At 40.0% G+C, this 13,349-nt stretch overlaps 1 protein-coding gene across 3 annotated transcripts in view; it reads left to right on the top strand.

The window, feature by feature from the left end:
• Positions 1–13,349, top strand: part of macrod2 (mono-ADP ribosylhydrolase 2) — a 1,287,980-nt gene that overhangs the window by 465,774 nt on the left and 808,857 nt on the right. For all 3 annotated transcript variants that reach the window (XM_039739038.1, XM_039739039.1, XM_039739037.1), the window contains exon 5: positions 9,683–9,799. In XM_039739038.1, coding sequence (XP_039594972.1) covers positions 9,683–9,799 — 117 coding nt within the window. The remainder of the gene's footprint in view (positions 1–9,682; positions 9,800–13,349) is intronic.

The following is a 13,349-nucleotide window of genomic DNA, read 5'->3' as shown; positions in this document are numbered from 1 at the left end:
CAAACCCAAACAAAGCATCACTTGAATGGTGAAGCACAACGGATTATTATATGGAGTTCATCACAGTCTGTAACACCAGTCCCCACACATCAGACACCATTTGTGATAAGCCTTTCTTGTTTCTCTGTTAAAAAATAACAAACACTGTGGTGTAAATAGAGAATTGGGATTTTCAGAATTTTTAATCAGGTTTGATTTACTGTATATTTTCGTGGTTTTGTTGTGCGTAATGTTCTCAGTGGTCTTTTTGGTGTAAAACCTCTGGTGCGGCCATAACTTTCTGTTGCCCAGAAATATCTGTTGGCCATGATCTGTCTATACTAAAAGGAAGCACGTCCGTTTTGGAAGCAAATGGCTTTAAGGTGGAAGAGGTCTTAGCCACAATAACATGGAAAGAAAACTCCAACAAACACGCTCAGCACTACTCCAACACAGACTCTTTCTTGGACATTGTGAGACCAGAAACAGTTAATAAATTATTTTCTCCCTGTGCTTCTTTGAAACAGGGGCATCATACTGTTAAAGCAGATTTTTCTGAATTGAGGGCTGTCAGGCAGTCCCCCTCAGCTGTGAGAGAGGATCCAGATGCTACATGGCCCCAATCTGATCAGCATAATGTCTTGGGCTTAATACACACCTGATATTCAACTGCTTTTAATTAAATACTCTGGCTACCTCATTTTAATGATGAGATTAAGGGGCTCTGGTCATCAAGCCAAGGGTACACTGAAGACACTGCAGGGCCAATACAGCTAGCCCTGTCAGGCAGAAACACGCTTGCAGTACTTCTCATTAAGGCAGTTTCACACACCACTAAAAGCATTGTTTTTCTAGATTAGAATTATCTTTGAGCAGATGATGGAAATTGGGAAAAAAATGCTTAACCTCCTAGTGTTAACATTTTTTCACAAAAAAAACATGTAAAAGTCATTGCATTTTTTGCTTGATAAATGACTTTTTTTAGTAAATCACATCTTTTTACTGTAAAACGTGCAAATCACTAAATTACAATGTCAGAAGTGTAAACCTATAGTACTAATAATAATAATATGAAATGAATAATAGTAATAATGATGATGATGCGAATACCAAATATGGGCAGGAGCTACCACTTCTTATCTGTTTGAATGGGAAAACTGCTTAGGTGTGCGGTCATTTACCTGACACTGTTCAGCATAACAGTTTGTCTCAACAATTCTTTTGATCACATCATCATCAAGATATAACTTCAAGTAATTAAGTAAGTGGATCTTGGCTGTCAATGTTCACTTTTATTCGTGGCTGCTCCATAAAACCAAAACAAGGTGGAGCTGGTTTATTTGAAGCAGGGTCAAGAGAATTGCTTTTGGTTTCACTGTCTGTTTCAGTTTCAGTGCCTGAAGACAGATTCACTTCGTCATCAATGCTGATGAGAGGGTCCTCAACATCACTCCTCGTATCACTGTCAACAGTATGCAACACCTGGGATGGTAAAAAAAAAAAAACGTGACACCATTATGAGGCTAGGAGAAGACGTAAATATGCCAGTGCCTGAATAATGCTCGGGGCTAACACTGTTAGCATTTTTACAGCACAAATAATCCTCAGGTCTAACGCTTACATGAGACACGTCTCTGCAGTTGCCCGAGTGACACTTTGGACTGACACTTTTAGCACTGTTTTCACAGCCAGAGTGATGCTCAGGTCTAACACTAAGGAGGTTAAGAACACAAAGTGAAGGATTCTTATAAACATTTTAATAATAAGTTGAATTACTCAGATAAAGAGAGAGAGAGAGAGGTTGGGAACATGTACTGATTACAACTCGTTGCCGCAACCACCACATGACAAACCACTCAGATTGAGATCTGAAGCATGTGAGATTTTTTTTTTTTTTTTACAGTGGCTGGAGTGCCAGTCCTGACATAGGCTTATTATTATTTTTACCTAACAGTTGGTGGGCTATTCCCTGTTGGCCCTTAATACAGAAATCACAGTGAATGCACTTAAAAATGGTGTTCAGGCCATGAACAACTTTATGAATAAATGAGTAAATTGTGCCTGAATAAACATGCCTATTTATTTAATACTAGCCGACCCGCGCCGTAGCATACTCCACATAATTATTCATTGATGGGTGAACACTTCCTGAAAGACACAGTTGTCCAAATGGGGTGGGTTTGAGAATACGACTGTCAGTGAATGAAAAGATGGAACTCTGGAGAGAGCAACATACAATTGTCCGTGACTGAAAACTGGTTTTGACAGATACAGGCATATCTTTTTGAAAGTTTGGCCCTGTGCCTTATTAATTGTCATTGCAAAGGCCAATCTAACAGGAAATTGTCTGCGTGTAAAAGTAAAAGGCAAATTTGAATCTGATGGGGTCAGGGAAATCTGGGGAATAAGGACAGTTTGTGAGGTAGGAGTTGTGATAGTTTTATACTCCAACACGTTGCGGTGAATGCTGGTAACAGTCAGTCTAGTGCCATTACAGAGACCTCTTGCTGGCATGAGGTTTCTGAAAAGCATGACAACTGAACCAATTTTAATTTTGAGTTTATGCGGAGGCATGCCACTGGGAGTAAGACTGTTAAGAAATTCTTCGGGGAAAGAAAGTTGATCTGAGGGATCGTCTGTGACGATGGAGTCAATGCTGGTGAAAGTTACTTCATTGTTAGGGATAAGTTTCAGTACTTGTTCATTAAGGTGTAGCGAGTCTTCGTTGGTGACGCTTATATAGCTTGTGTATTGAGTTGTTCCGGAGTGACAGTTGAGAAGTCAATGTCGCCATATACTGTAGTTGTTGAACGGGGTCACAATTAAAAGGAAAACAATGTGAAGGTAATGTTACAGCTGTTCCATTTTTCCCGTCTCCAACTTCGTGGAGCCATTTTGCGAAATGTTGTCCGTGAGGAAGAACTCTCATATTTGTCATCAGTGTAAGTACATGCATGTGACACCACAAAGGTTGCTTGTTAATGCAACTGGCGACAGTAAGTGCTCTGGAGCCACGTATAATGACGGGGAGTATTTGTCGGAAATCTCCACCCAGTAGTATTGTTTTCCCTCCAAATGGCTGCGTGTCACCCGTGAGGTCACGTAATAATCTGTCAACTGCCTGGAATGTGTATGCATGTGTCATTGGCGCCTCGTCCCATATTATCAATTTGGATTGCAGAAGATGTTGAGCGTGTGGCAAGGTAGGTTTGATGTTTCATGTGGAAGTAGTAGTCAGCTTCAACGGTATTTTAAAAACGGAATGTGCAGTACGTCCACCCGGTAACAAAGTTGCAGCTATTTCTGTAGATGCTACGGTTGTAGGAATGTCTCCCCTAGCTCTGGTGGCATGAATCAGGGTTTTGTAGAAAAAGGTTTTCCCTGTTCCTGCAGGACCATCTAAGAAGAAGCATGTTTGTCGCGGATGGGAATCGCTGTATGCAGCGTGTAAACATGTGTTTGGTGAGGTGTTGGGGGCGGGCACATGAGCAAGCAGTGCACATGCCTCGAGAGCGAGGGTGGGCAAGGGAGGAGGGTTAGAGTTGGAGGACGAGGCTTCGTCATTCTTGCCATGGTTGGGCGACTTGGTCGATTATATATATAAAGATATTTTCAAGTATGTGTTGTAACGCACAGACATTTCAGATGATTACATATGAATATACTGTATATAGATAGTTGTATTGTATATTTGCATGTTTTGGATTACGCGGTAATATAAGTGAACAGTTTTGGTCATGCCAACCCATTCCACAGAGGGAACACTGCTTTTGACTGTCACTCCTTTTTCACTAAATAGCTAAGTGGTGATGGCTGTCAGCTGCCTAGAAGAATCATATTTTTGAACATGGACACACAGCAAAGAACTGGACACAAATAGGATGGCCCTTTCTGAGAGTATTTCATGTATGACACTGAAAGGAACAGGAGCAAGTGTATAATAAATGACATGATGGCTTTTTTTGTGGATCTCAATCACATGGGAAGAACCAGTGAAATTTAAAAACACTCTTAAACTGCTTTCTTTAAGAAGCCTGTAAAGAAATTAAGGACAGTGACAAGTTGAAATAACACAGACTTACCAAAGAAGGTAAAATAACAGGTTCCATTGATTACCAAACTTTGACTTTGCTGCTGTCTGGTCACCTCAGTTGATTGAACACAAAAAGAGAGAATGTGCTGCTGGTGCAGCTATTTATTAAGTCAGACTTGTCTAGCAGGTTGTGTGAATCACCTGCCTTCATATGTTAGTGTGATGTACCTGATCTGAAGTTTAAAGTGCCCAGTGCTGTGAAAGTGAACAGCCTGCTACAACATGAGCGAGACACCGTATAAAACTTTCAGAAGAAAACTCTCTGTATAGATCATGCTTCTACAATCCCTGCGCTATGTAAGCATAGTATGCATTTATTAATCTTCATCAAATGGTCATATTTTAAGCTAAAGTGAAAACTACGCTGAAATATTTTATCAAGATAAAGAACTAATTGAGAGAACTCAACAAAAATAAAAACTTAAATGGAAACGGCGCAAAGTGCATACACCTGCACTGAAAATAAATTGAAAATGAAATGACAGGTCAAAATAGTATGGACATACAGTAAAAGCCAATTAAAAAAAATTAACTAAAATAACCATGACTGGAGCTCTTCTAAATGAAAAGGAGAAAGTCTTGTTGAGCTAAAGTGTTTTAAACAAGCAGCCATTGAAGTGCTGAGCAGACAGTGGGTATGCGTAAACCCATCCTCATTCCTGCCTCTGCCAGACAGATGCTTCAGTTATATGGCGACATTAGAATCACACCTGGGCCAAGGTATTATGGCCACAATTAACTTTTGTAAACTGCACTTCTGGGGCCTTCATTATACTTAGGCGACATGCATGACTGAATTCCAGCAATAATCTGAAGCCCTAAAAAACTCTATAAGCATTCCGTTAGATAGACTGGACTGAAATCACACTGCCGTTGCCACGCTGGTGTATCAAGTTAAAAACTCAAATTTTCTGCATCTCATTTGAGGCATCTCACTGCTTTCCTTTCTAACAGCAGTTTCTCAAATCCTCTTCTTTTTCTTCCTCAGAACATTGTTGCTTCTTCAGTAGCCTTGGTGCCGGAGAACACAAATGAAACTTCGTCGCTTTACGTTTGATTGATTTCCAGCTCCTAGCAGGATGCCAGCCTTTCAGACACATAATTTGGATTTCTATCTTGCTGCCTCCTTTGGCACAATGGGCTATCTATCAGAAGGGTCTTCCTTTTAACAAGCTGAAATTAAATCCTTATGAAGAAAGGGCTCTGAGTAAAAAGCCTTTGGGGAGAATTCTATCTTAGCAAGGAAATAATAGGAAAGAGAAATATAAAGTCGTATTAACATGAACTCCACTGTGCAGTGGCGTGCCATGTCCAACGCCGATCGAAGAATCCACAGTGCTTTGTGAATGTGCAACACCTGACTGACCCCATCAGGCCCAGTAACACCCACAGGACATGCACATGGAGCTCATTGAAAAGACGACAGAAGGCTATGACCAGAGCTAAGACAAAGTTCTCAGTCATTGGGTATCCCACTGGCTAAACACCTGCTGCCAGCCGAAGAGAAGATTGGAGCATCTGGCTCTGTCTGTCAATCATATATTGCTTTTCTTTTCTATGTACTGTATATGTCTATCTGCCTCTTGAATCTATCATAAGCATGTTAGAGACCACTGTAAGAAGGGTTTGGTGAGTTACTGCTTGTCAGTGTTCTTTCTGAACTTTCTTAACTACTGCCTCATATCGCAATTGAATGTCAAATCTTTTCTACTAAAGTTTTGGCAGGCCAGCACAGTAGATATGTACTCTCTTGCCTGCAGGCAAAGCTGACTTGACTTTTGTAGCTGTTAGGAGAAGGAAGTACTCTTAAGGAAGGAGACTGGCAGTGATCTCAACCCTTGAATACCTGACCTCCATGCAGTGTGTTAATGATGGCATCCCAATCAAGTCTATTGAATACATAAGAGCTGGCAATACTGAGGAGAATATCAGATCCAATCTTTTACCTGGGAATGCATAATATGGGCAGCAAATCCAGTGGAATTAATTTCTCCAGGTTCAATCCTTGGGAGTGAGAGGACTGGCTTGGTGTGGTTGGTGTTGTGTTCTTTTCTTTTCATCTTTTTACCCTTCAGTTTATATAGATCATTGTATAACAAACACTAGCAGGACAGAGCAGTGACAATAAAATGCCCAAATTAAATACAACACTAGGGCTTAACGTTTTTAAAACATAGTCTTAATGTAAATGTTTGAGAGCTAAGATTGTTTACTAACAGACTTGTGAAGACAGAATGAGCTATAATGAAGGCGTACCAAACAAGTGAATTTGTTCACAGAGACTTAGGGACAGGGGGGCACTACTTTACTGACTGAATGTTTACTGAGCGTTAGAGACAAGGAGTGCTTGCAGAGCTGTCAGAATTTTTATAAAGAGTAGCAAACTAAGGATTTCACAGAGCTGACTGAGTATTCCAAGAGAGTTGTCAGTTTTAGGATAATGACAGGGCTGATATTCTTTCTCTAATAAGTGTTTGAAGGTGAAGGAGCACAGACCAGTGCCCACATTTACCAAGAGTCTCCGAGTAAGAAAACAGTCCTAACTGGCTTAAAATTATCAGAGTGATGCAAATTTGGCCCTACTCCTAGTAGCAGAAGTAAAAGCATTTGATCAGTGTTCTTAATTTCTGAAACTACTTCTAACTTCACCAGGATTAAAGTGAATTTGTGAACTGTCCTAACTTGGTAGGAACCGCCAGAAGATGGCATTCAGGCAAAGACTGGAACGCACATCACAGGAAAGGCAACATGTTTTGGAAACACTGGACATCAGTGAACTTGTAAAAGGACAGCAGTTTGACAGAGATATAATATTCATAAAAAAAAACTTGTGCATTACGTGACTGCTCTATCTACATGGAGAATACATGTGCTGTCAGATGAAATGAAAGTATTGATAATGTTACATTTTTTGGCCACAGGGAGAATGCAGCTTTATATTAGCAATAATTTGGGTATGTCACAACCAACCGTTTCTCAGATTTTGGTGCTCGTTACAGTGTTGTTCTTGATATTGTTACAAAGTGGCAAGTTATGTGCAGCTTAGTGCAATATCCTATTGTATTATGGTTTCCTTTTTCTTCTACTACTACTAATTTGATTATTATTATCATCATCATCTTGGTGATTCCTTAGCATTAGTATCAGAAACTACAAAACTGCGTCATCATAAGTGCCATTTTGGGGCTCAGGATGATGTCATTCATTCATTCTCAAATGCGAACCCCTACTCCTTTATGGGAGTGAGTGCAGAGCCCTTCATAATTAATTCTCATTTCCTACTCTGGGGAAGGACAAATTCTCATCCTAGTCAGACTTTTAGTGCAATTCCTAATAGTAATTCTGAGATACTTGATAAATACAGCATGGGACTCGGGTTCTATTTCAGAGATTTGTAAGTGAGTGATGGGGTCTTGAAGAGTAAACACTTAAGCAATTCATTTTGCCTTCCTTGTTGTATATACTGAGTGATTGTATATTTATGTGTCTGGAAGGCCTGTCCTGACCTTGTGTGTAGTGCTGCAATACGGCTACCCAATCCCATATGTAACCTGTCCCCCCACCAACATTTTCCTGCCTGTTGTGTTTGATTGTAGTCTTCCTTGAACAGGACCACAGTTCAAAACAGGGAGTGCTGTGTCCTGAGTAACAAATGCTGATGGTCAAGTCTTCTATAGCAGCTTCAGCTCACTCGAGACAACCTCCTTTGTCATTACTTACACATACGCTTGCTTTACTGACCTCTGCTTTCCGCAGCAAATTCATTTCTACTTAAGAAATGTCATCCAGGGCTTTTGTCAATATTTATAAGGTGAAGGTCTTTATCAAATTCTCTTTAGTGCGTAAAGAAAAACAACAAAAGCTGCAGTTCTTGATGGTGCCAATTAACCCAGTTACTATAATTTAGGAAACTTAATGACTCCAAACTAGATACGCCAAAATTAGAGACAGCTGCTCACTATTTTGTTTTCTGGAAAGAAAAACAGCGGTAATTTTCAAGTGTGAGCGATTTCATTTGTACGTAATCACAGGCACTTGATGGACTAGTTCTAAGGAAGGCTAATTATATTACCACTGGAGAGGAAGACGCATATCTCAGAGCCCGTCACTAGAACTTCTTTTAGACTTTTTTTTTTTTTTTTTTTTACTGAGATCTGTGCTCTTTAAGTCTTGTGGATGATCGCCAGCAAGTAGGCAGGCTTCCTCCTGTACATAACACTCGTAAATGCAACCTTCTGCATTAAACATGCTGGCCACCATTCAGCCTTCTAGGTTCCCTGACTGACGGCCTAGTAAAAAAAATTTACAACGCAAATGTGTCTCTTGTTTTGTTTTGCCTAACAGAATTAAGTTTTGTATGTAAATTAAGATCTTGATCATTTTTTTAATACAGTACATATTTTTGTTGTTTTCTTGCATGCATTAAGCTTGTTGTCTTTGTCCATACATTGTTTTTCTGCCTTGTAATCCAGTGCCTACCCCAATAGCTCTGAATGCACAGCAGTAACCAATCCTGGACAGGGCACCAGCCCATCATGGGGAACACTCATGCACACCCTCATACTGAGCCAGTTTAAAGTCAGAAGTCGGCTGACTTTGGGATGTGAAGGGACAAATTGCACACCAGGATAAAAACCCACACAGTTAGTGCTCAGGCTAGGATTTCAAATTAGGATTCTTGGCTTGCATGGTAGCAATGTTAACTACTGTTGAGCCTACATGTTTACTGTTTAATGGTCTAAAAATGCTAAATATATATAGGATGAGGCCCAGTTTTTGTGGATGACCTTTTCAGGGCAGATTTAGAGCTATGCCATGCTGTTTCTATTTCTTAATAAATGATTTTACTTCACTTCAGTGGATTCAGTGACTTGGATATGTTCTTGTCTCCATCCCCAGAATTGGACCACCTTTTCACTGAGTTGCTTGGTATATATTCTTTTGTCTTCGTTCTGTTGGCTAGGTCATGATACTAACTCACTACAAGTTGGAGCTTTCAGATGCAGGTGCATTTATACCACAGTCATCTGAAACCTCCTGACTGCAAGAGCCAGTGATAATTTAGATGTGTAATATTAAAGGATATGGTTGCTTATGTGATTGTTTATGCATTTTATGTTTGTAGTTAATTTAGATAACCTTTGCAAAGATCTGTTTTCACTTTTGACATTAAAGGGTGGGGTGAATATTTTCCATGAGCATTGTGTATAAATGTACCTTCTTTGTGTGACTAAGGAGGTGCAACATTCAGGGTGGAAGGTCCCTGAGGGGGTGTAGAGAGACCAGTGCTTTGGGGTTTTCTTCCATGCCTCCTGTTCTGTAAATGACTATACCCTGACAGAAGCAAGTAAATTAAGACTTGTGTGTGTCCAAAAACGAAGGGCAAATAATTTGAGAGGGGGAAAATAAATAAAAGCATGCAGGGAGCCTATGACATGCTGCACAGTTTAGAGGTGTGTGTTCTTGAAGTCACTGAAAATGACTGATGGCATTCCACTTTGTGACTCTAATACTGTGTTGCTGGAGGCAGTATTTGCATGTCTGCTGTTTTCTCTGTTTTGAAGGGATGGCTCCTATTTTCCATGTGTTAACTGTCCTTTTCCTTTTTAGTGGATGGCTGCATTCATCGGGCTGCAGGTCTTTGCTTGCTAGATGAGTGCCAGACCCTCAATGGATGTGAAACCGGCAATGCGAAAATCACCTGTGGATATGACCTTCCAGCAAAGTGTAAGTCCCATTTAATCTCAACCAGGGATTGGGGAATTTGGGGTCTTGATTTGGGCAGCGTTTGGTCTCACGAATCATGTCATCTTGAGATATCAGATTCAGACTGTTATACCAGGAGTTATCATTTCAAATTTAACAATTGGTGGATATTTCTGGTAAACAGGGTCAAGTACTGTTTTTAAATGTGGTCTTGTTGTTCCAGTAGTATCACTGGGACCTGTATGCTGTTGTTAGGGTTAATGGAACGCCTGTTACTGTAAAGGACATTTCTGAGTTACAAATGTATTTCTACCTTGGGCTGAAAGGATACAGATCACTTCTGAAGATTTTGGGATGTCCCCCTTGCCTGATGTCTCAATGTATAGTGTGTTTTTGCATTGGGGGGGCATCATAAGGCTAAGTGGTAGAAATAACCAACCCTCTTAAAAAAAACTTTGTAGCTGCTGTGTGGCAAAGTTTACCATAGGTTAATGTTGTATCATTTTTGCATGTTTGTATTCGCTTACTTCCATTTTATATTCTGTTCCTACTAAGCAGTGAGGCACATGCTGCTTGGCCTAAAAACTAGAGCTTTTTTTATACTCTGAATCTATCTTTATGAATCTATAATGGCTGACCTCTTCTTGAGTTGCTCAGAGAAAAGACAAGCACAGGAGCTCCAGATTTGGTGCACAAGTAAAGGAGGATGTAAGGAGCAAATCCTGAATACCCATACCTGGCTTCAGACTGCAATTGATGAACAGTTGCAGGCTGATGTTGTGCAGAACTGCTAGCATCATTAGCTCATTCTGAAAAGATGACATGGCTCTTTTTGTTTCTTTTATCGCCATGTCTCTCCTCTTTTTCACTTGTCATGCTGCAAGATAATTGAGAAGCAAAATGAAAGCCCCATGATATAACTGTTCTTTTTTTAAAAGTAATTTAACCCTGCTGACTTCAGTAGGTTGTTCAAAACTGATGTTATGAAAATGGTGGCAAGGGGGGTATTATAGATGCAGGAGACATTTTCACCATTAGTGAGTACAGGAACCTGAAAATGGTAACAGGGCTAATGTCTCATGTAGCAGAGCAGAAAAAGAAGAGTTAACAAATTATGTTAAAACACCAAATATGGCCCATATAGATTCTTTCAGTATTTTAGTAGTGAAAGAACAGTCAATGAGGAGGTGAAGTGCATTAGGAATAGTAAAGGTGAATTTAAATATACAGATAGTGAAATAGCTAATGCTCTAAACTTGCGTTTTTCTGAGATCTTCAAATGTGAGGAAGTAAATGATCTCCCAGCGGTAACAGGGATTACTAAGGAGGTACTGAGGGATTTGGAGATTGTAGAGGGAGATGATCTGCACAGATTAAATAGGTTGAAAATAAACAAATCACCAGGACCAGGTAATATTTATCCTTGAGTGCTTAAGGAGGTTAGCAATTAGATATATATATATATAAACCCTTGGCGCATATTTTTAGAAAATCATTGCACACTGGGGAAATTCTGAAAGAAATGGCAGATATTATCCTGTTATATAAAACAGGTGTTTGGGCAGATCCAAATAACTAGAGGCCAGTAAGCTTAGCATGCATTACAGGTAAATTAATGGAAGGAATTATTAAAGAAAAGACTGAGCAGCACATGGCAAGTACAGGCATTTTAATGAACAGTCAGCATTGGTTCAGACGAGGTGGGTTATACTTTACTAACTTGCTGAAATTCTATGAGGAAGCAAAGAAAATGATGCAACCAAAGTGGTGCGTATGATGGTATTTATCTTGACCTTCAGAAAGCATTTGACATGGTCCCACATAAGAGGTTGGGCAACAAACTGAATGAGGTGACGTTTATGGTGTAGTGTATAGATGGGTGCAGAACTGGCTCAGGTGCAAAGAATCTGATTAGAATTGGGTAAAGTTAATACAGGTGTTCCACGGGGGGTCAGTGCTAGGGCTGTCGCTATTTTTAATATATAAATGATTTGGATAGGAATAAAAATAACAGTCTGGTTGAATTTGCAGATGACACAGAAATAGGTGGATTGGAAGATAATATAGAATCCATTGAATCATTACAGAGGGATTTGGACAGCATCCGGATGACAAGGAGTTAGGAGTCATTTTGGACTTGTCACTTTATCTTCCACACAGTGGTGTAGAGTACAAGTCCAAGGAGGTTCTGTTCAAGCTTTGTAAGACACTGGTGAGGCATCATCTGGGGTACTGTGTGTAGTTTTGGTCTCTGGTCTACCAAAAAGACACAGAAGCACTAGAAAATGTCCTGAGAAGAGTGACTAGGCAAGTTCTAAGTAAAGATTAAAAGAGCTGAGCGTTTTCAGTTTAAGAAAAAGGAGATTAAGAAGAGACATGATTGAAGTGTTTAAAATTATGAAGGGAAATTAGTTGAGTGGATCGAGACTGTCACTTTAAAATGAGTTCAATAAGAAAATGGGGTCATGGAAACTTGTTAAGGATAAATTTCACATTCGTAAGTTTTTCTTCATACAGAGAACCACAGACACTTGGAATGAATGACCAAGTAGTATAGTAGACAGTAGAACTTTAGGGACCTTCAAAACCCGACGTGAGCTTTGTTTGGCTGAATGGTCTGTTCTTGTCTACATTGTTTAATGTTCTGATTCATGACTTCTATGTTGTCTTACATGTAAGGAGGAGCTAGTGTCACATGTCATTATTCTGGCAGAGAGCATTATAAGTCTGTATTTATGGATACCTGAAAAAGTAGGGGGCCAGTGAGTCATCATGTATGTGGATCTTTCAGTCGCACCTTGCTTCTTCAAACATGGAGGCATAGACATCAAAAGGTTATTTGATGTCTCTTACGGTAATGCAGCTAACAGAACATCCTTTCATAAAGATGCTGATTTCTTGTTACACCAGGCTGGCCAACTTCTCGTTTTGAAGATGAAGGTGCACGCTTTCAGTAGGAGGACATACAAGATATGCCTGTGCTGGGACCCTCTACAGAAACAGGTCATCTTTAGGGAAACAAGCGCTTGTCCTCCCACAGGTCACTTAGTTTGCTGTTGAGCTCAGCTCTGTGTACACAGCTGTGAGAGTGCCACTATCAGGTTATCAGCCACCACACAGAACACACAAAACTCTCATTTTGTTTAATCTCTGAATATAAGCATTATTCCATACAGAGTTTGGCAAGGAGAAACGGACAGTTTAAGCAAGGAATATTTTGCATCCCAGTTTGGGCACTGCAGACTATAGCCTCCATTAAGCTACCACCTAATGTGCAGACTCCTGTCACACTGTTTTCCCTTTTTAATTTTAGTTCCTGCTTTTGTCTAAACCATATATTGTCCATTCGCTATGTGTTGTGATGGAATAAAATAGAGCAACTTTTATTAGTTCCAGTAGAAATCTGCTGGCCACTGCAACATCCAGACTTGACCATGCAGACAGCAGAAAATGTTTGTGCACTTGTAGGACAAGTTGGCTGGTGCTCTTTGTTAAGGGCTGGTCTTTCTGTGACTTGTTACTTTTATTTTCTGTGCCATGAAACCAGAACCATATTGCTCACGCAGTATCT

Source organism: Polypterus senegalus, chromosome 16 (assembly GCF_016835505.1).
Source record: "Polypterus senegalus isolate Bchr_013 chromosome 16, ASM1683550v1, whole genome shotgun sequence".
Classification (NCBI taxonomy): domain Eukaryota; kingdom Metazoa; phylum Chordata; class Cladistia; order Polypteriformes; family Polypteridae; genus Polypterus; species Polypterus senegalus.
The sequence above is the reverse complement of the archived record's forward strand: the minus strand, read 5'-3'. Positions and strand labels throughout refer to the sequence as shown.